At 40.9% G+C, this 23,920-nt stretch overlaps 1 protein-coding gene across 10 annotated transcripts in view; it reads right to left on the reverse strand.

Moving 5' to 3' along the window:
* si:dkey-237h12.3 (teneurin-3) overlaps positions 1–23,920 on the reverse strand; it is a 210,027-nt gene that overhangs the window by 94,761 nt on the left and 91,346 nt on the right. For 9 of the 10 annotated variants that reach the window (XM_024262578.2, XM_036213790.1, XM_036213789.1 and 6 more), the window contains one exon: positions 6,434–6,672. In XM_024262578.2, the coding sequence (XP_024118346.1) occupies positions 6,434–6,672 (239 nt within the window). Of the gene's footprint in view, positions 1–3,509; positions 3,590–6,433; positions 6,673–23,920 lie in introns of those variants that run through there. The other variant, XM_024262583.2, reaches the window with a different exon arrangement.

Here is a 23,920-nt window from a genome sequence, read left to right on the forward strand (position 1 = left end):
CCACTGCAGTAATGAGGTTTCAGCTGGGAGCAGAGCGCCGGCGTGCCTGCAGACTGCCTCCAGACAGACAAACACCGCTTCAGACCAATGCCACTAAATTTCACCTGAAGAAATACAAGGAAGCAAATGAAGCCTGATACGCGTCTGTGGCTACAACCCCCCACCAGTGGCCTCCTGGTTGAAGACTGTAAATCATTTAACATAATACGTGCAGAGGCTCCCAGCTCCTCATGTCTACCTTGTTGCTTCACCAACCGTCCACCAGAGAAGAAGTCGTGTGCGGCGAGGGTCTCCCGTGGCGCCGCAGAGCCACAGACAGCCGACCCCTCTGCACGCCGCTCAGTGCAGCGGGGTACCAATCCCCACTTACCTCATCAACACATGCTTTGAGCTGAATCGCTCTCAATTTAGGTATTTGCATAAGTTATTTCTGCAGCAGAGGCCAGTTCTATGAATATTTATGGGGCATGAGCGCTTCCCTCCCTCAGAAAGAGGTGTTTGACTCCTCCACTGATGTCAAAAACTGCCCCGTGATCAAGACAGGGGGGGTGCGTTTGTTAGTTCACCACATGCTTGCTAGAACTCTGAGACCCAAACCAAAACACTTCATGAGGCCAGATCACTCTCATAACTTTGGAGACGCACACAGTCTGTTCCACAGATAGGATTCACTTGTTATATAAACTCATAAATCATACGAATCGTAGAGCGTATGATTATGAACCGCTTCTCATTCATGAACTCGTTTCTGAGGTCAATTTTGAGACTCACTTAACGTAACAGACCAACAAACGTCCTCATTGGCTGGTGAATCTACAAGGACTCATTCAATTGGCTGAAAAAAAACAAGCCTGTCTAGCTGATAGAGCTGCCACAAAGGATTATTTTAATAGTATTAATAGTTTTTTCAAATTAGTCGACTAATCGGGTCATGCGTAAAGCAGATCTAAAACATACATCTTAACCATCATTAGCTTTAAACTAACTACAAATAAAGACAATTAAGATTATAATTAATGAAACTTTCAATGAATTATGTCCTTTAGTTTCTGATATTAAAACAAGATTAAATTAAATGAGGTCGGCATCTGAAACAAGGAACTATTTTCACCAAAGATATAATTTTGGTCTCACTGACTCAAAAATAAAAAAAGTAAATTTTTCTGAATCCTCACAACTCTTCAACTTTACTACACTCTGACTCCATATAATATAAATTAACGACTAATCGATTATTAAATTAGTCCTGGACGATTTTAATAGTCGATTAGTCGACTAATCATGGAAGCCCTACTAGCTGATGAACACTTTGTGCATTTCTAAATGTTTATTGCACATTTGCATAGGAGTGTCATGAATCGGTCTTCTGTCTCCCCCTCTGGCCTTCAGCGGGAACTATCTCCAGGGTTCTAGTACTTCTCCACACTTCACTTCCCATCAGCCCCTGCTGACGCTCCCAGAAACCCCACAGCTGGTTCCCATCAGTAATCCTTCCCAGCAGTATTTAGTCAGAGTGCAGTCTTGTTTGTGCCGCTCTGCCTGCATCGCTGAGCATTCCAACCTGAGCTGATCTTCTGTTTCATCTGATCTGGCATCATCTGCCGCCTGCCCCGACCCTCGCCTGGACCCTGACCTCTCTGGTTGTTCTCCGATGCCCTCGTGCTTGACCTCTGCCTGCCCGACCCTGATTTAGCTTTGTGGACGTTTAGCCGTGCTTCACGCCTGTTCTCCTGTCTGTGCCAATAAAACCTGCTGCACTTGGATCCAGCCGTCTGCCTGTTTGAGACAGAAAGGTATTCGTGACAGCGACATTTGTATTTACTGTAAGTGATCATGTGCATTCCTAAATGATGAGAATGATCTGGTCACGTCCAGAAAAGTCGCTGCAAACCCCCACAGGACAGACGGCGACTCTCATTTTCCACAGATCTATAATAAACACAGGTATTCCTGTCAGCACCGAGGGACTCGAGGAGGCAAACGTGAATATAACATCAGTGCTTTAATGCAGCTGACATTATGCTGATAGCCAGCAGAAGAAATTGTCCATTTAGCAGAAAGAAAAGTGCTCCATCTGGAGCCACAGATTGCCAACAATGACTGGGAGCTCCACAGCATCGGAAATATTGAGGGAAACATTATTTTATTTTAGAAACTCACTGCACACAAATGTCTGCAGGGAATACTAGAAATAAGTGGCGCAGCTCAGAGCTAAGATGTTCCTGCTGTCGAGGATACGGCTTCCATCCACCTCAGACGGATAAACAACATCCTCAGCACAGCATCGATCCGCTCAGGCTCGCCTCTGGTCCCATGGAAGATGAAGCTTTGGGGGTTTTGATGAGTGTTAGAGACAGACAGTCACTCAGCTCAGAGTGGACGTCCAGCTCTCACGGCTCCTTCAGCTTAACCAACACGACCATTCACTAGGATTCCAACTCACAAACACATTTAACCGCTGTATTATTGCTTAATCCAAATGTCTCAAAAAGGAACACCCGTCTGACAAACTCAGGGTTTAAATTTCCTTTCGCTTTGTCAGAAAAATAAAAATGTGTTTTTACAGCAGACGCTGATGGCCGTCCTTCTCTGTTCCAAAAACCACTGAACTCCCTCCAATCAGGCGGGTTTGCAGAGCTGGAGCTGCAAATCTCACCTCACCAGGTCCTCATTTCAATGGCAGGAACTGTTCAGCTTCCAGTCAGTGTTAGAGAGCCAGGCTAACAATTCTATAAATCTGAAAAAACGGATTTCTACAATTCACACTCCAAGAATCACAAACCTTCATAGAAACAGGAAGGACGTGAAAAGTGGCGTTCTTAGGGATAAATGGCTCCCAGGTCCAACACATTTCAAAGGAATGAGGTGACTTTATAAAACAGACATGGAGTTTCCATGTGTTTTTTTTCCTTTAGCCATGGCTATGAATTGGACAAAACTATAGGTAGATATGTGGCATTGGGATAATCTAAATCAGGATCAGCTTAAAGTGAATGGAAAACAAGATTGTAAATTTGAAAATAAAGACAATCTGAAAGCAGTTTTAAACTTGAAAATACATTTTGAAAACTTAAGGAATTGTTGAAAATTTGAAAAAATATAACTGAATATTTAAAAAACTAAAATTGAAAACTTAAAAGAAATATTGAAAGTTTCAAGTAAAAAATGTTAATTTGAAACTTGAATTAAAAAAAATAACTAAATTTACCAATTGATAAAAGTAATGTTTATTTGTACTTCAATCTTTTTTTTTCGTCTTTTATTCTTTGCTTTCACTTCTCCATTTTCAGTTTCAATTCAGATTTTGGAGTTTTAGCTGCGGAGCTGATCCTAATTTTACATGGGGGCGGGGCTTTGACCCGATTGGCAACCGGGAGATGTTTCCCATGACGTGACAGAGGGGACTCCTCACTCACAACACATTTTCTACATTTCTCTAAGTTTGATCAGAGTGGGGCGACATAAACAGACAACGATCTGCAGCAGAACAAACGTCACGTCATCTTTACCTCTTAGGGGATCATGGGAAACATGTCCTGGTAGCCAATCAGGTCAAAGCCCCGCCCCCATGTAAAGTTAGGATCAGCTCCGCAGCAAAAACAAAATGAGAAACAAAAAAGGAAAAGTTGAAAGTATGAAAAGACATATTTTTTAATTGGTAATAGTTTTAGTTTTTTATTTTTTTTATTTTTTCAAGTTTAAAATTTTCAATATTTCTTTCAAGATTTCAATATTTTTTCAACTGTTCAATTTCATTTTTTCACATTTTTAATAATTCCTTCAAGTTTGCAATATTTATTTTCGATTTTAAACTGCTTTAAAATTTTGAATTTTTTGTTTTCAAATTTACAATGTTTTTAACTTCACTTTAAGCTGATCCTGATTTGACCCCACAACGAACCGACATTTTTGATTTGACTGTATTTACCTGAAGAAAAATAATGTTATGTTTGAATCTATTTCTGTAAATTTTGCATTGCATAATTACTAATTGGCACTAAATGTTAATAAAACAAGTAAAAAAAAAAAAGAAACACGGAGGGCAAGCATGACAGCAAAGCTGCGCACGTGCGTGTGTGTGTGCGTGTGTGTGTGAGAAACATCCACCTTAACACACTTGAACCGATGCTGCAGGACGGAACTGGCAGCTTCGGTTTCAGCCGCACATCCAACCCTCTCCATGAACAAAGATGCAAAACTCAGCACGTCAGCAGGTGTTGTGATGAAAACGTTAGCATGAGTCCAATCTGCTGGAAGTCTTGCAGCAGCAGCTGATCAAACCTCCTTTCTCCAGAGTCAACCAGCAAACGAGAGCAGAAGCCAGAAAAGAAAACCCCTGATTCAGTTACAAACCAGAACATTATGATGCAGATTTATGGGAGGGTGAGCCTCGACAAACAACACAACAGCTATGTCAATAAAACGAGTGGTAACACGGGTACCGCTGCATTTATGAAAGCTCTTCTCTCTGCTCGCCAATAAAACAGGTTATAGGATCTCCCCAGCAGCTTCTTCTTCACACGGCTGTCTCACTTTAGTGCCTCGGAGCTGAATAAAAGTGGTCGGCGCTCCTGCAGGAGGCTCGCTGGACGGATTTAAAGTGTGAGAGACACAGAACTCGGCTTTATCGCTGTGGACGCCATTCTAAAGGTTAGTAAAGAGTCAGCGTTTCCTCTCAAAAACAAACGAATAGTTCTCTGCAGGGGACGAGGAAGAGGAGCAGGGAAGGTGTGAACGTGGTTCTCCTTCACCTGATGGCAATGAAAAGGGATCCTCGTTGGTAAAGTCAGCAGTTTAGTTTCTCCTCCAGGAGGTCGTCTGTGGGGTCAAATCAGGATCAGCTTCAAGTGAACAGAAAACCAGATTGAAAACCTGAAAAATAGACATTGTAATGGGAAAAAAAATAGAACATTTGAAAAAAAGGAAAATTAAAAAAAAATTTGTTTCGAAATTTTGAAAAAAATTACTGAAAAATTAAAATACATCTTGACAATCTGAAAAAAATGTTTTTTGAACATTTGAACTGAAAACTTAAATTAAAAAAAGGTTCAATTCTGATTTTCTGTAAAATTAGGCTCAGCTCAGCAGCAAAAATTTGAAAATCAGAATTGAAACTGTAAACTGAGGACCGAAAGTGAAGAACAAAAAACAAAACAAAAAGAGTTGAAATTTCAAAACAGCAGCTATTAGTAATGGATACATTATTTTTCAATTGGTGATTTTTACATTTATGTTTTTTTTAATTCAAGTTTTTGCTATTTTTTTTTTCAAATAAAAAAAAAATCTTCACTTTTTTTTCCAATTTACAAGATTTATTTCAAGTTTTCAGTTTTTTTTCACATTTTCAAATCATTTATTTTAATCTTTTTTATTACAATATATATTTTTCAAGGTTTTCAATCAGTTTTTTCGTTCACTTTGAACTGATTCTGATTTGACTCCATCGTCTTCATATATTAATGCTCCTCTTTCCAGCACTTCTGACGTCACGTCTGCATCTCTGACCCAGGCCCAGAGGAAAGGCTGAATCCCATCAGGAGGTGTGCAGGTGGAGGAGGAACATCAGCTCCTTCACTCCAGGCGGCCGTCAATCATTTCCGCAATTTGACTGAAAGATAATCGTCTAATTCAGATCATTTTCTCTCTGGAACTGAAAGACTCCTGCTGTCAAGAAGCTCATCAGGTTTTGGGCTCCAGTGAGTTCGATGTGACTACATCTCAATTATTGAAAAAAAAAACCTTTTAGGTTCCACATCTAATAGAGACACAGGCAAAAAACTCCCCACAGGTTTAGCTTTTAGTGTTTGTTACTTTTAGAATCACAAGGGCAAAATAGCAGCCAGATTTCTAACTGAACACAGAAAAAAATGTTTTTTTTGTTTTTTACTTACGACAAAAGAAAAACAAAAAATGCCTTCGTACAGCACACACTTCCACATGAACTCTCAGAACATCTAAAAATACTCCATTTTAGTTTGTGCTCCCTCTCAGACGGCTGAAGAGCAGGTGTTGTGCAGGCACAGACCCTAACACCATCACACTGATGTCACAGAACGCTGCTGCTGGGCCTCCACAGCACCACATTTCAGTTGTGATGTTCGGTTATGTGGACATGAAGCTCTCACACACACAGGTCCACACGCCGTCTGCAGCTGAAATGTGGGACAAAAATGAGTCCCTGATTTAAATATATTTCTATGACTTTTCAGCATTTGATTGTTGGTGTATTTGGCTGAAAACAACCGTTTCCAGTTGAGTTTAGAGGCTCTACAGCAAGAGCTGAACAAGTTAAACAAACCGTCTCTGTTGTTGTCATGGAGGAGAACTTCAGAACCATCGCGGGACCTGGGAACAGCACGCTCAGTAAACCAAACTTCACTAAATGCGGTTTGGATGGAGATGTTTGTGGGCCGACAGCATCCAGCATCCTCACCTATGCAGTAGGACAGAATGATGGACAGCACCACGGCCACGCCCACCGCCACCAGGGCCGTGCACTTCCAAGAACAATGTTTGGGCGACTTCTTGAACTTGAAGGCCCCCCTGGACAGGCTGTTTCTGGGCAGCGGCCGCGCGGGTGTGGAGTACACTGTTCCTGTTGCCATGGTGTAACCGGGGGCTGCCGCGCCAAAGAAAGGTGTCGTCCCAGTGCCCGTCTTAAAGAGAAAATGCCTGGAAGAGAAGACAAAACAGACAAAAGAGTTATGAGGAGTTTCTGAGGATCTCACAGTTTAACTGTGTGAGCCCCCAATCCGCCGTGTAAACCCTTATATGTGTTTAGATTAATTAATCACACACGCCTCACACTGCAGGAACAGTCTCTCATTTTCAGCACCGTCCCAACTCAGGAGAAGGTGAACCAAAAAGCTTCTTATAAAAACAATCATCTCACTGCTGCCCTTTCCTAACAGCCCCTCATACCTGGGGTAATTAACAGGGTTTAATCAGACGCACCGTGGAGTGATCTTCTTATTACATTTTAAGCCTCATGTGAAAAGCTCTTAAGTAAATGAATTAGGGCTTGTTGCGACTCTTGCCACTAAGAGATTAATACCCAGATGCCTTCCAGCTTCTGGGGGCAGCAGGAGAAATTGGACACATGAAGCAGAAAAGTGAAGTTATTCTGGGGCACAGCTGTGAGCCGTCACGACTTCACCTCCTTCAGTAAATACAAACTTTGTTGCTCTTTCCCAGGAAAACAGGAACTGCAGGAGAAATGCATGAATCTGCATGAATCTTTATTAACATTTACCCAGAATTGAGGAATTTCTTACTTTCATAATAAGTCTATATTTGTACATTTGAACCCAGCCAGCCTCTGTGCTCCTCCACAAATGGAAATGCAGTGTTTTCTGACAGAGACGAGCTTTAACCAGCTTCACTGAAACCTTCACAACTTCTAACTACAAACCTCATGCTGCCTCTGTTTGTCCCGCCGTCTACCTGCTACACTTCTGTTTCTTTAACTTTCTACATCTCTTCTTGAAAAAGCTGATGTATGAAAAGGTGCTAAGAAATAATGCAGCCAGATGACGTGACTGAATACTTCAGAAGAAAGTACACAAAGTCCTGGAATAACAGAAGAAACTAAATTTTCTGTACACAAAAGTAGCAAATCCTTCAGAAAGGAGTGAAAATATGAATTTACACGACGCATTCATATTTAAGAAAACTTTTAAAAATTCTTATGAATGATGTTATTTAATGAGTAGAACTATTTTTTTCTGCTCTGCGATGTGAAGGTCTCTCTAAACTAAAACTTCAAATGTTTACTGCTTTCAGAGAAACTAAAAACATTTCCTTCATGTTAACCAGAGTGACTTATGAGTGCCTTACATTTATTTGTCAATGACTTCTGTGATGTTTATGCTTTCATAAAGATGTCCCATAAAAGCTGAGGCATCCATCGTGAGAGCGTGCTGGGAAATAACCACTGGATGTTTGTCTTTTGCAGTGGCGGTCTGTGCCTTTTAGAGTCTTCCTCCGCCACAACCATCCTCGATAATATCAACTATTTCATGTTTCTAATGAGACGAGCTCGCTAGCTTTGGGGTTGATCGACCTTTTTTGACGATGTCCAGCTTTTCTGGAAAAGTCTATCTTAAGAATGGTTTACGCAAATGAATCAACTGCTCCGCCTTCTTCTGTTGTTAACTGCAAAACGAGTAATTCAAACAAAAATCAAGTGCCTGAAACAACTACAAAAGAAGTTAGCTTTTGGTAGAGCGAGCTTCAACCATCCAATCAGAGGTGATTGTGTTATCTTCTGCCCTCATGAGAGACTTACTCAAATTCTGATTGGTTGAATCCATGTCAATGCGTTAATATATGTCTATGGTTTAACCAGCAGTGTTTCTTGTGGAAAGTCACCACAAAGACTGAAAATGAGGACAGAAGCACTGACTGTATGAGCGTAAGGCAGACTTTCATGAACCTAGCAACAAGTGAGGCTAAAATCTGATTGGTCAGAAACTTTCATTAAAAAAAAATAGTTTGTGAGAGAAGCTGACAGAACAGTTGGAATGATCTGAAATATATTCTATATAAATGTTCAGCATGTATGTAAAAAAAAATTCTCTGTACTATAGATAGGTCTTTTAGGATCATTTTAGGCCTTCGCTGAAGACTTTGCAGGCCCTGACGGTACACCACTGGTCTTTTCTCTTTTCAACCTCGTGTTCTCTTTCAGAATAAAGCTCTCAGTAAGTGAAGGTTAACTCAGAATAGAACAAAAGAAGCTTTTCAATTGGATTTTTTGATGGGTAAATGGAAATAAGTGAGATACAGATGAACTAATGAGTGCAAATGTTCTTGTTGCCGCGGATCTGTAATGCAGAAATGAAACGCCAAACCCGCTGCTGCATGTTCATTCAGAGAAAGATCCTGCTACTTTCTGCTCTTTAAAAAATCTCAAACCCCACTTTAAATAAAACATGTTTTATGTTTTGTCAGGATCCCAGGAGGAGGACTGCCAGAGTAACCACTAATTCCAATGCACCAATAAACCGATAAAGCAGTGTTTCCTCATTAATTATTTGTGCAGCATCTGTGAAGTCTGCGTGTAAGTTTTTGCACAGGCGCTGATTGCAAAGTGAGCCGCGTGAGAACGGCAAATTGAGCAGAAAATCTCAAGTTAAAGACCGAACATTCATGTAGGAACAGCTACTAATGAGTGAAACTGTGATTTCATGATGCTGGCAGAGACTCGGGCTGGGGTGTGATTGTTTACATTGTTTACAAGCAGAAAGTGTTGTTGTTTCATTGGGAATGTGTCTCCTGTTCTAAGTGACCGAATTGCTACATGTTTGACAAAAGAAGAGTTTTCCATGGAAGCTGCTCCCGCTCCTCCTCAAAGGTTCCAGGAGCTCCACTTCTCCTCCGAGGATACCTCCTCTGATCAATTCTTAACAGAGAAAACAAATGTCAGATTTGGATTGTCTGGCTCCTGGACTGACACGTGTCGCCATGATCGGGCTGGGATTCCATTTAAAGGTTATTACGCTTCACTGCCAGAATGACAATTCAGCCCAGTTTGAAACAATCTGCGGCGTGGCGGCGGCAGCACAGCCCGAGATACCAGTCTGGGTACGAATTGAGGTCAGAACTTGAACAACGTCAGAGGCGGCACACAAACAAATATCCGGGTAGTGTCTGATAAAATAGAAGGAGGGGTGGGAACATGTCTGTGTGCACTGGGAAAGTTCTGGAGTCTGAGGAAGTTCTCTGGATGTTGATTCACATAGAGGTTAATATTACTAGAGATGACACCCAGGCTTTTGACTATTGTCCAAGATACGTAATGAGCGATGCCATATTGAAATGGTATAAAAACATTGAGACATGGTTTAACAGACACTGTAAAATGACCATAAAATGAATAATCCAATATGGCGTCCAACTTTGCGTACGCAACAAGCTAGCATGTAATCTCTATGTATCTTGTTGTTGTTGCACATAAACACATGCTGCTAAATCTAAACATCTAAATCAGGGGTCTGCAACCTGCGGCTCCGGACTCAAATGTGGCTCTTCTATCCCCACATGGAGGCTCTCTGGCTGAAGAAAAATAAAATAGTAATTCTCAAAGATTTGGAGATAAGCTATTATTTTAGCAACATGCTAAATTTTAGGCTGATTTAATTTACTGAGGTATTTTATGCTAATTTGGAGTTGAGCTAGTAATTAGGCAAAAAGCTAGCTTTTTCTCTAATTTGGCCTCTACTAAAGGTAAAAGGTAAAAATGTTTTAAAAAATCCCATTTAGAGAAATGATAGTTTTTTTTTTATATATATATTTTTGCTTTTGTTCGTGTCAAAAAATAGATATAATTCATATATATTAAAAAAAAGAAGGTCATGAATGCAAATCCAAATGTCTTAAAGTGTGGCTCCTTCTAGGTTTTGATCACTAGTAAAAGAGCCCAAATGGCTCTTTCACTGTTAAAGGTTGTTGACCCCTGATCTAAATCCAAATCAAAACATCCTGATTCAAGGAACTCTGAGGTTCCAATTGTTTGCCTGGACATCAGTTTAACCTTTTAACGCCGAAGCTCCAGTGTTTATGCTCTTTGATTTACTGTAATTTTTTAAGTGTTAACACAATCAGTATAATTCCAGCAGATTCTGATGGAGAAAAGGGGCGTGAACCACCTATAGAGCCTGTCACAAACCCTCACATGCATGAGAGAATCATTGGAAGAAGTCAAGTGTGTTTGTTTGAAAGAACTTCCAGGAAGAAAAAAACTCTTCGATCTAAAAAACAACTGAGGGCTTTGACACGGGTCTGTTTGACCCACTCCAGGGTTCCTCCTGTGGGTAACACTGGAGTGGGGGCTCTGGTCCACATGAAGACCGTTGACTTGTTGGTTACACAGTTTAGCTTCTTCAAATATGTTTTATTTTATTTTATTTTATTTATTTATGAAATCAATATCCTTTGCTAGTCGGTCTGCCTGTATTTGTCATCATTGTTACTACAATAATAAAAACCAGATTGCGGTTCCTGTAAAACACACATAGATTGTTTCCTTTAACTCTTCCTCTCAGCACTTCAGTGGAGGTTTTCTCTCGTGTCACTTAAACATTTATTACACTTTAAATTTAGAGTCGCTCTGGTTCTACATGTTAGTGGCGTCTCTGCTTCCCCACAGAGCAGACTGAGGAAAACTCCTTGGAGGAAACTGCTGGACTTTTTAGCGTGTGCTGCCACGGACACGCAGTGACCGCCTGTAATTGATTATAGCCAGTGTGATGCAACAAGACACATTACTATGCTAATCCAGCTGGGGTGAACTGTGAAAGGGGGAGATGAGACGATCTCGGGGGGGTGAGACCGGCAGGGGGGGTTGCTGTTGAGAACAAATGAATGGCTGTGTCGGGGAAATGGCAGTTTCGGTGTTGGTGCTTGTCTGTCCCATTGAAGGGGCTGTAACACAAAGCAGCAGCCATCCCAGTGTTCCTTGCCCCCTCAACATGGCTTGTCATCATGATGACATTTGAAAACATGCTCACAGAGGACGAGCAGACTAAACAGTGAGTGGGTGGATGTGTCCACAGCTAAGCTTCCAGCTGCACGGCAGAGAGAGAACACAGGAAACAAAGAGCCTGCAGAGCTGCAGAATATGTAATCTGCCTGTTAGTCGCCGTCCTGGGTTAGCTTTAGCATTTCAAGGTGAGAGCTGGAAAATTCAGACTGCTTTACATACGGCAGAAAGAACACACAGACGAGCTGCAACACAGCAGAGTACAACCAGCAGGGGGCGTCCTGCAGGCACTCTGCTGCACCACACAGATGAATTTCAGTCAAACAGCTTAAAAAATCAATGGTGTTGTTCCAGCAGAGGCTGAAGACACTTTCAGTGCTGATCACAGTAAAAAAAGACGCTGTGGATGAACCTCGTTTCACCTTTATCTCTTATCTGTCGACACTGATAGCCTTGCGTGGAGCTGCTGTTTTCATGCTTGCTACTGCATTATCAAAAGAGGCGTGACCGGAGCCTCCTGCAGTCATCAACGTAACTGAAGTAGATGATTGACTTCAACGTGATCACAAAGACAAAAGACGGGAGTGGCAGTATGTGTTTGTCACCGATGTCTCTGGTTCAATAACGATGCAGACACATCAGTCCATCAGTTGTATTTTGGATGGTAGGTGTCTGGACTGTGTTTGGAAGCAGTCTTTACCATGAATCATTTCATACTATCACACGGGGGCACAAAGCAGAGCTTTTGAGTGACAGTCCCAAGTCTGGCCACATGAAAACGGTTGTTCCCAGAAATATTTTGAACAGAAGACAAAAAAGTCATCATGATGAAAACAGAATTTAGGGGTAGATGGAAGCAGAAGTTCTGCTGTGTCCCCTAAGGGCAGCAGTCACATGTTCAATGTTACTACATCCATTTTTCTCTCTTTAAGCACTAATACCAGCTCTTCAGGCTGTGTAGAGCATAATTTTGAATCTAATGGAGGAACGGGACAATGAAGTACAGAACAGAGCAGCTGTCATAGTGGGGTAACAAAAGGATCATGTTTGTTGACATTCAACATTCTGTAAATGTGTTTATATCGGGGTCGGGAATCAATGAAAAAAAGTTAACCAATTAATCGCAAACCTGGAAAAAAATGAATGGCGTCTGGTTTTTGTTTTCAGTTACAGTATTTCCCAACCACTTGGTATTTCCAAATAATCACAATATGAAATCAAACAAAAATTCTAGATTTAGAACGTTCATTCTTAATGAATGCTATCCATCGATTAAAAAAAGAAATCAGATCACTCGCACCTTTGGATTGAGATTAATCACAAGAATTGCAATGGTTTACTGGGTACATTTTCTATGACATATGCAGCTGTTGAACAAAAACAGGCCAGAAAGAAAATTGTATCCTTTATTGTTATTGTCTGAGACTTTTAAATGTAAGAAGTGTCAATTCAGGACAGGGAAGTCGGCGGTCCATTCCCTCTACTGTAGCTCTCGTGGGTCTAGATTAATATTGATAACCTAAAAATGTTACATTTTCTATCATCGTTATTATCCACATCAGCTCTGTTGTCTATTCCCATTTACTTCACCTCTCCTCTTTATAATTTATTGTTTTCTGTTTTGGTGCAGTGTGATTCATATGTTGTTCCTCTTTCCCCTCCGGAGGAGCGGGGCAATTTCAGATTCCCAGTGGATCGTCTGTGCTCCTGTTCTTGGCCGTAGACCTCGCCTCTGGCTCGTCTTGGCTGTGGACCGCGCTTCCACCCGTTTCCCAGTTCTATCTAGGTGTGGTTGTAAAGTTAAATAAACTCATTCTTCTTTAGCAGTCCTGGTAAATCTCCTGTCCGTCCTGGGAGAGGATCTCTCCTTCATGAAGGCATCCCTGAGGTTTCTTCTTTTTTCCTGAATCAGGATTTTAGGAGTTTTTCCTTACTGAGAAGGAAAATCTAAGGATAGGGATGACCAGTTTTGTTTAGTCTGTTTAGTTTAGCAATTGTTTATATTTTATGACAGACCTTCTTCTTCTGTAAAATTACTGGCATGAATATAAATGTAACTTGTGAGCTCAAAACACATTAACAGGAAGACAATAAGAATTCTAAAGAATTTTGTCTGCATTACTCCAGGAAAACAGAGACGTTGATTTACTTTCTCTCTGGACTGATGCATTATTTAAACTGTCAGCATAAGAATAAAGTACTAAAGACCGATTGATAATTTATTTCTTTTGTAAGTGATCATGGTATAGGTGGGATACTGCCGACGAGGTTTTTTAACGCACGCCATGGAAGCCTGAACTGTCCCAGGCAAAGTGGAAGACTGTTGCTCAGCAAAGTGTAATTAGTTTGCGTTAATAAGTTTAAACCTGTTAATTATTTTTGATTGATCACGTGTGTTAACGCGTTAATGTTCACAGCCTTATTTATATTCAATAAAGTAAAAAAAAAAAAGAAAACAAATATTTTAGGTTAAAAAGCCCTAATAGGTTTTAAATCCATCAGATATTAAATAGATAAATACATTTATAAAGTAGGAAAACACTTGTCTTTTTTAAATTGATATTTAAAAATATATTTTACTCTAGAAGGATATGTGGCTTTAAATACTCTAACAGGGACATATGTAACGGGTCAGATGCCACACCTATAATTAATTTAGCTGATTTTTTTTGTCCCACTGCTGAGAATTTAGTATTCTGCTCCTAAATATGCAAAAGAATGAATGATCTCTAAAAGCTGAGGACCATCACATGGTGGAGTCATATTTACAGGCACTAAAATGGAGGTGTTCCAGTCATTCAGGAACTGGTAGTGAACGTCCCAGAATGCAATGCAGGAGATCAGGCCTGGTGGTAGGAATTTAACACTGTAATAATGACACTCAATGCATCAGAAAGACCTTCAACAAAGAATGACAAGAACGAACTTAAAACCTGACACTAAAACAACTGAGTTTCAATAATTTCAATCAAGACAGCTGCAGATTATTGACAGCGTGAAGCTGGTGTGACTGACAGGATCAAACCTGAAAATAGAACATGACAAGAAGCAAGAAACCAGAACGGGAATCAAACAAAAGGTTACAACCCTCACAAGTGGACCAAACTGAAACAAAGTAGTCTGAAGTCTTGATGAGAGCTGTCTGTGCGTTGTAATTCTCTGACACCAGACTGACACCTATCTCAACAATCATTTAAAGAAAAAACTACAGACAACCTGCTATGCTCCTGACAAAGCAGTTAATGAAACTCACAGAGGGGAAAGCGTTGTTTTATGGATGAAAAAAGAAAGCTGACGGACAGGCCGGTTGCCTGGAGTCTGATGTTGAGCTCCTGGGGTGACCCAGTCTAACACCAGGGGCTCAGGACTCAACAGCCATGGCCCCTTTGAACACACACACACATACATACACACACATCCCTCTTAAGGGGCGATGAATCACTGCATTAGAATAAACGTCATTGTGGTTTGGTGAGTTCTCAGTACCACCTGATGACAGTCATGCAGGAACAGGAAGGTGGTGTGATGAGTGTGTGTGATTTCACGCTTGCATGACTCAACTTTGAACTGATCCCTCCTGAATGCACAGAACCATCTGAGAGCGGGCGGCACAGCTCCTGAGAGCTCTGCTCACTTCTATCATAACACAGATGCCGGCACATTCCACATGAGCGTGGCTTTCCTATGTTTGTACAATTACCCCCATTTTATTGAGCATTTACTGGCAACTGCAAACTTTTATTAAACAAATAAATGCATGTTTCCTGAAAGAAAAATTGATTAATCATTTTTTTCTTGCTCTTTATGGTAAATTGCGTATACTTTATGGTTGTTCCAATTTGATTTTAGGAATAAAATCACAGCTGTTCCTCCATAAAAGTTAATGATAGGCCATATTTATTATTTATAGTTAATTAGCTGTGTCTGTTACCATTCACACTGAGTGGGGTGTAGGTGTTTGTGTGTGTGTGTGTGTGTGTAGTCCATAAACATGTATTCTATAATTTAACCTGTTTGACCTGCAGGAAGGAATCTGTCCTTCAGTTATCAGCTTCATGTTGTTTGAGGTTCTGCAGTTTGGTTGAGCATTGTTGCAACAAGACGTGCTCTGATGGAAGTGTAACTTGGAATGTCATCTTTGGAATATTCATCACAAGAAAGTCAGGTATTTTTTCTGCACCTTTGATCATCTTCACACTCAGAGGCTGCAGCTCTTTCTCACCTCATGCAGAAGAACAACATGGAGGGAAAATGTGCTGCATGTCACTGCACTACTGGGCTTTGAATAATGAATTTTTGCCATGACCTGCATGCCATTGGTCCTGCCTCAACAAGAATCCCAACACAGAGGACTTGCAAAAAGTTAAGGAATAAACACTTCACTTTCATAATTTATAAGTCATGCCAACTTGTTTAAGTTTGATCCATCTCATGTGAGGATTGTGCCCTTTAGTTTCATTTTCCAGCTGTTCTCTTGGTTGTTGTCATGTTCTGTGTTCAGGGTTTTGTGTTAGGCCCCTGTCAGTAACACCGGAGTGAATTTGTTGTTCCCACACAGCTGTCTTTATTTAGCTAACTATCCTCAGTGTATATAAGTGTTTGGTTTTGTTTGGTCCTTTGCTGTTTTTATCCTTTTTGTTGCTCCCTTAGTTCATAGTTTTGTCATATTCAAGTTTATTAAATAAGCTTTTAAGTTTCTGCCATAAACCTGGTCTCCAGCATATTGGGTCAATCTGTCTTTGACACCTCAGCCAAAAATCTTTACAAGACTGGATATAGATATCAATTCAAGAATGGGGTCACTATCAGTGACAAAGAGAGGCAAGGTAGTCCACACAGAAGAGTCTCACTCCCAGAAGGAACAATAGAGACATTGAGGACAGTTACAAGTACCTTGGAATTCCACAGGCAAATGGCAACCTGGAACAGGCAACAAGGGAAACTGCAACAGCCAAAGATGTATAAGGCCTCAACTGACAGTGTGCTCAGTGAATGTCTCAGACAATGAAAAGCAGAGGATGCTGGAGGACAGAACCTCATGGGAGGACACGCCCATGCATGGGATGTACCACCGGACAATAACTGGAGTGGCTGATATCAAGAAGTCCTACCAATGGCTAGAGAGGGCTGGTCTGCAGGACAGCACAGAAGCTCTGATCCTGGCAGCACAGGAACAAGCCCTGAACACCAGAGTGGTAGAGGATCTACCCGACCAGACAAGACCCAAGGTGTAGGCTGTGCAAAGAGGAAACAATCCAGCACAGAACCACAGGGTGGAAGGTGCTGGCTGGGAAAGCAAACGGAGCGCTACAACCAATTAGCTGGAATATTATACAGAAACATGTACAGAGTATGGCCTGGAAACCCCAAAGTCAAAATGGAAACACCTCAGAAAGTGGTAGAGAATGAGAGAGCAAAGATCCTGGTGGACTTCCAGATCCAGACGGACAGGATGGTAATGGAGAACCAACCAGACATTGTAGTGGTGGAGAAAGAACAGAGGAAAGCCGTTGTGGTGGATGTGGCAGTACCAAGCCATGGTAACATCAAGAAGAAGGAACATGAGAAACTGGAGAAATACCAGGGACTCTGAAGGATGAGGGCAGGTCACGTCTTCAGAATGACTGGCATCCTCTCAACAATCTACTGGGTTTATCCCAGAAGCAATGAAGCATCAACATGGTGTTCCAGCTTCCACTCCATCACTTTGCCTTCAAATATACCCCTAACTCTATAAACACAAGTTGCTAATCCGCCAACCGCAAGTCATTACAATTCTAATAACTGGTTAACCTCATTCATTATCCTGATTAATGTCAGGATAGAGATGAGAAGAAGTAAAGAATGAGAGACAAGTGAAGGAGTAACAAGAAGAAATAAAGAAAGAGAAGAGAAAAGAGGTAAAAGGTGAGTTTAGCTCTCCAGCTAAGACACCCATTAGCAAGAAGCAACTCCACTAAACAAATTCCACTGAACCCAAAATCCTGCCTTCCCCCACACCTCAATAAAACCACCAAGTTTGGTAGAGGCACCAATACCAATATAAAAATATTGAGCACAGTAAAATGTTTTAAACCCTTCAGGATTTCAGTTATGGCAGTTATGGACCACTGAGAAGTAGTAAAAAAAACACAGTTAGCAATGGTTTAACCATTTAAAAAAACAGCAAAAGCTTCACTGGCAGCAGAAATAACAGCTTTTACAGTAAAAAGAAAAATATGGACCTCTGCAGTCATCACAGAAATGTGTTCTTGGCACATAAGATGCTGGCAAAATAACTGAAAATGGAAAAACAGAAAAAAATCTAAAAAGAAAACAAAAGCAAAACATCTTGAGGATTACCAATTTTTCCACACCAGCATCCACTTTGGCAGGTAACCAGCAGTCACTGCGAGCTGTTCCACTGGGCCAGTTGGCTGCTGTCTCACACATGACTAATCAGTCCTGGTGAAATCATGACACACTGGCTGGTATGAACACACACACACAGACACACACAGACACTCACAGACACATACAGACAAACCAAACCCTTCCTGAATTTCAGCAAGCATTCTTCCTGGCCCTCGAGAACAGACCTTCCACATCATTTCATTTCACCAAAGGATATCCGTCCACACATGGACCCAGTGGGAATGAGAGACGGTTGGTAAAAGCAACATGCAGCTAGGAGCGGCCTCAAAAGATTGAAAAACACAGTGACTACATTTGAATCTCATTTAAGAGAAGAAAATGCTGCAGCGGGTTCTAAAGGACATTCAGATAAGCCAGCAAGGATGAACACCTTCCTTCAGCCACTGCAGCACAAACTATGAAACTTAAGGCTTGCACTTTCAGTGCTTCAGCCTGTTTTAAACAAAGGATTAAGTGCAGCTCAAGAATAATTACCCCGTATGAGTAATGGTCTCTTGAGAAGGGGCGAGAGACAGATATCTTCATTATACAATGAAGTTCAATGGAATATTTCTAATTGAAAATATCAGAAAAAATGTTCCAGTGAAGCCAAGTGGTGAGTTAGAGAAACCTGCAGGGTTTAATAAAAGCTCTCCACTCTTCTGATTTGAAAGTCTCTTCAAAGCTTGAAAACAGCAACGGTTGGCAGGCAGATTCAGGGGTCCAATGCCAGCTAAACGAGTCCCTCAGAAGGAGTATTCTTAGCACAAAGGAAGACCAAAGCTTCTGCAGAATATTTTCATAAAGTTCTTTGAAATTTCATTCTTCCACAAAAAGCAGCAGTCTTCTCTAAACTCAGGAGCTGCTTTAGGTATCCTGTACGCTATCTTATACTTACATTTTTCTCATCTATCCATTGATTATCTTCCACTTATCTGCTTTGATTCAGGGATTCACAGTTTCAGCAGAGGAAGCCGGGCTCATCTCCTCAGCTCCTCCGTGAGGATACAGGTGTTTCCAGGCCAGCTGAGGAGTATAATCTCTCCAGTGTGCCATGGATCTAATGCTTGTGGAAAAGTAGCAAATCTTCTCCAAGTTCCTCTTAGAGAGCTTAGCTCTGAACTCAGAGCTCAGTCTTGGCTGTGGTATCCCTTTCAACAGTTCATTCACAAACCATAGGTGATGGTCTAAGACAAGGGCAGGAACAAAGAACTACCACACAGCTCTCTTCACTTTCTAAAAGCTCTGCTAGTTCAAGACAGCATCAGAACAAGACAAGCAGACCCTTAAGCCAAGATGTTCCAGACATTAGGAGAAGCTTCCAGCAGGTCTTTGTTAGTTCATAATTTTGCTCTAAGCATTCGTAACAGTGGCAAAACCCGAGAACAGTTGTTTTTCTCAGTAGGGATTTTTCTCCAGAAATGGTCGAACATTTAAAAATCACAGTTGTCTTTAGACGTTCCCCTGTTCAAATGCTCCTCCCCTACTGGAATTATCGTGTTAACGTTTGAGAAGTTATAGTAAATTAAAGAACTTAAACACTAAAGGTGTTAAAGGGCTAAACAAAACTCACTAGAATCTAAACATCGCCTTCTATTTCTTCTATTCATTTTCCATGCATGTGTTACACTGTGAGCAATTTCAAGTAAACACTGATTTTTTTTTCATCTTCTGGGCCAGGTAAGCACCGACAAAGAGGCAGTCTAACCTTAAGCTGCTCATTCAAATTTAAAGAAGTGGAGCAACATGGAGGAAAATGGGCTAAAATTCCACCACACAGATGAGAGTCTAAACGTAGAATTTTGGTTTTAACATCAAAACCTGATGTCATGACAGAACGGCGTCTGTTAAACATCGTTGACATCGATGACCTCATCTGCTCGCCATCCCATAATGATGAACGGTTAGAAAGCACTTGCTTTGTTGAAAGCTGACTCCTGCTTGAAGATCGGCTTTGGGAGGACACATATTTCATTACAGCTAATTGCTACAAAAGCGGTTAAAGTTGTCAAACGAGGGTTTTATTTTCAGAGGGTTTTCATATCACAGGAAATAGATTAAATAAGATCACAACATATGCCCGACACTTTAATCCTTGAACAGAAGGTTCACTGTGAAGGACCCAAATGAGACTCCCGTCCCGCTGGTACCCGCGGCGCTCTCCAGCTCGCGTGCTTCGCCGGACTCTGCTGCCCCACAGCCCCCCGGGGCAGCCTAATGAATACATTCTCAGGCTTCTGTTTACATTTCCAAAGCCGGTGGTTTTCTTGACATGTGTAATTACGTTTTGAACCGGGTCATTCCTCTGGCCTCTGCGCTCACAGCGGCCCACTTCTCCCTCCCACTGACAAGCACTTGATTTGGAGCCGGCTGTGGTGAGAGTGATTTATGCCTCGTCCCATGATGGGTGTGAATGTATCGTTCTGTCGATGTGTGCTTAGACAGCTGGAGGTTTTTCCTGTCGGTATAAAGTGACTGGATTTTTATGGGAAAGTGAAGCCGTCTCTGGTTTTTATGGCTTCTTGGGTTAGCGCTGAGGAAGCTGAGGCAGAGCCTCGGCTACAACTGAGTCATCCTCTGGAGTGAGAGTGCAGCGTGCCGCCTTTCCTTAGCCAGGATATTTCAGGCGCTCTGATTACGAAGATGGAGATGAAGTTTCAGAAGCAAAACTTGGCAGGATCATGACTGAATCATTTCTTGCACAGCAAATTTGTGGCTATTCAAAACCCGCTTAGCAAGTCTTTTCTCATGCGACTCGAACAGAGAAGCTCTCTGAAATGAACACATGAGCTGCTCTGCCTGTGACACAGCAATCAGCCTGTGAGTGCAGGTAATTACAAAACAGAAGAAAATCAGGCCGCACTATGACCATTAATCAAACGCAGCAGGAGTCACATTAGATCAGGCTCAATTTGTGGCACCGGGGTTTAACCTGAGAGGAGCTGCTCCATTAAATTGGCTTTAAAAATAAGCCATATTTAAATATTTTACATCTTTAATTAGGCAGCCCCCTCCTGTTTGGAGAAGTGTGACAGAATCAAATCCACACATTGAACGAGCCGCCGGTGTTTTCTTCCACTCAGCCCAGGAGCTGCAGCCAAACCATGTTTGCTTCTGCTGGATGTCTACACATCTAATTAAACAACCCGACGGCTTTATGTTGCTTCAATTTAAAGGCAGTCGTGTTGGCTGAAAGCCTGAGGAATGTGGGCATTTTGGAGGAGTTATTGGAGGGAAAATCAAAACACAACTGAATATCATTTAGCTTGACTCATCCAGGCAGTTTCAAACTCTGACATTTGATGAACTTGTGACAGCGGGAAACATGCAGTGCACATTATTGACCATGAAGTAGGGCTGGGTGGATAAAATCAATTAATCAATTTGACTCAATTTAGCCTTAACAAATCAATAATCGATTTATAAAAATATAAATCAATTTAGCAAATAAAGCTAAAGTCAACTAGCTTGATGCTAACTTTTTAATGGGATTTCTCATAGGACGGCTAATGCTAATGCTTGGTCAAGCTAAACAGTCATTGCTGACTAAAAGAACATCTTTGTTCACAGACATGAATTTTCCAAACTATTTTAAAAAATAACTATTTGTGGTCTGAAACATAAGTTTTTCCTCATACTTTCTTTTTCTTCTGGAATAAGGTGTAATGCTACAGCATGATCGCCACCTAGTGTCCAAACTGAAACGTCCTCCAGGAGAAGCAGAACAATGTTTCCAATGTTAATGATCTGAACATTTTAGTTAGAACTTCTCCTTTAGAGAATCCATGGAACACTGGATGATATTAACAATCTCAGTATTTCACTGATACATTTACAGTATGTGAACTGGATCAGATTAATATAAATATATTAAAAACATATAGTAGATTATTAATGTAATTCTAAACAAATGTGTATAAATGTGTAAACTCAAAATTGAATTGAATTGAGTGTATCGAAAGAATAGAAAAAAATCACAAGTGAATCGATCCAGGCTCTAGTGAACCGAAATGTTTCTGGAAATTATCATCACTCCTCCTATCATTCAAATCCTGGCTGATCATCTCCCTCTCCTGCAGAGTTCTTCCCTCACAGTTGACTGAGGCGTCTGCTTTCACCTGGACGGCGGCGGCGGCGGCGCGCTGGAGTAGAATAGCTCAAATACAACAGGTCCGCCCAAGCATACCGAGTGGAAATGGAAAATGATCGACTCATTGATAGCAAATAATAGCTTTTTGGGGTCGGCAGAGAAGCAGTCAGTGTGAGCAGACAGCACTCATATTCAAATTAAAAATGATGCACTGAAAACACACAACAAGCACAGACGGATGGATACCCCCCTCAGAATACTCAGGTGGGGGCTCTGTTCAATCCCTTTTTGGTGTGTTTCCGCTGCATCTGAGAGAACAACGCTTTGATGATGATAGTTTTCATGCAGCGGCTGGATTGTGACGAGACTGAGTTATGTGAAGCACGTTCATGTCGCCTGGGCTGAATTATTTATGTTTTGATGAGTGGCTGCTCTTAAGTAGGTTAAATGGGTCACTGGTGACCCGCTGGGGGAAAAGAGGTCAGAGCCGGCCTGAAAATAAGCCCTCCTTAAATATTTAAACCCTCCAGTGAATTAAGAGTTTTTGCCATCTCATCCTTAAGACTCTGACAGAGAAAAGCAAATGTGAGAAAAATAATTATGAAAAAGAAGAAAAGTTCTTTTACCGTCAGGACTTTTCTCCTTCAGTTTCTCAGCTGAAGAGTCAAAATGTCACATTTTCCTGTTTATCTACCATCACATGAGTCGCATTTTGGGAACATGGCTCAATTTCAAATTGAAAATAAAAAAACAGTCTTCAATCAGAACATTGATTGACCTTTTTTGTTTCTCTCAGGTTGTATTCAGACTGAAGTCGGCTTAATTTGGTCTGGATTAAATCCTGGACTTTGCATTTGGTCTGTTTTCAGACCGAACAGTTCTGTTACAGACCAAAGCTTGTTAACAAACCATGTGACTAAAGATCTCTACAGTCATTGGCCGGGAATTACGGGGGCGGGGCAAAGCAACAAGAGAAAGAATAATGGAAGTCTTGTTCAATTGGAGCTTTGCAATCTTTGTTAGGATAGTTTCCTTATTCAAGCTTTATATCTCACTAATCCATTTCTAACGTCTGTATCAACGGCAGCTTCAACACTTTTTGTATTTTGCTCCAGCGGAGGGATATGAAGGTACGCTGATAAGTGTTTCAGACATATAGATTGCCAGGGAAACAGTGTGAGAAGCAATGAGTATCAATCTAAAAGTTATTTAAATGAGACTACACTCATCAGACCACATTTCAGGGAGTTTCTGTGTCTCATCTTTGCTCTGCTACTCTGTTCCATCTACAGCTGGGCGATCTCCAGAACCACTTTTTTTCTTCCTCCTTTTGCTTTCGTTCACTAAAGTTACAAACGACAGAATATTTTTAACAAAAACTATTTTGTTTTTACATATCTCCTATGGAAATTTGCTTGAAGTTGAAGTGCAACTAAATACAAGCTGTAAAAATGTTTAAAGAACAATGCTAGCTTAAGTATCGAATAAAGAAAAACAATACAATCATATAGCAGAACACTATTGATAACAGCCTTCAAACTGATGTTGCTGCGTGTGGTTTGATGCTCCAAGTTTGAAGTCACAACCCCAGTGACCAAAATCTAGCTTAAACATAGTTTTTACTGGACAAATTATTACAATATTTTACAAAGAGAAACCATAGGTGTTATCTTAAAAAATATATCATGTTGAATGCAAACAGAGAGCAAGTCACAACATAAAAACATCAGATAAAAAAAAAAAACAACAAAAAAAACACATTTTTTTCCTAAGGAACTCCTTTATTATTTTCTTATCAGTCTTTGCTCTCTGGTTTTCTATGAATATGTCTATGAAGTGTTTTATTTTCCATCACAAATGAGTTGTTTCTTTTCTTTAGCAGAGCCAAAAAGCCCCTCCTAGCGGCTAGTATCGTAGCATCATGCTAACGTCAACAATAGGGCTGGGAATCACTG

This window comes from Oryzias melastigma, linkage group LG10, assembly GCF_002922805.2.
Source record: "Oryzias melastigma strain HK-1 linkage group LG10, ASM292280v2, whole genome shotgun sequence".
Lineage (NCBI taxonomy): Eukaryota > Metazoa > Chordata > Actinopteri > Beloniformes > Adrianichthyidae > Oryzias > Oryzias melastigma.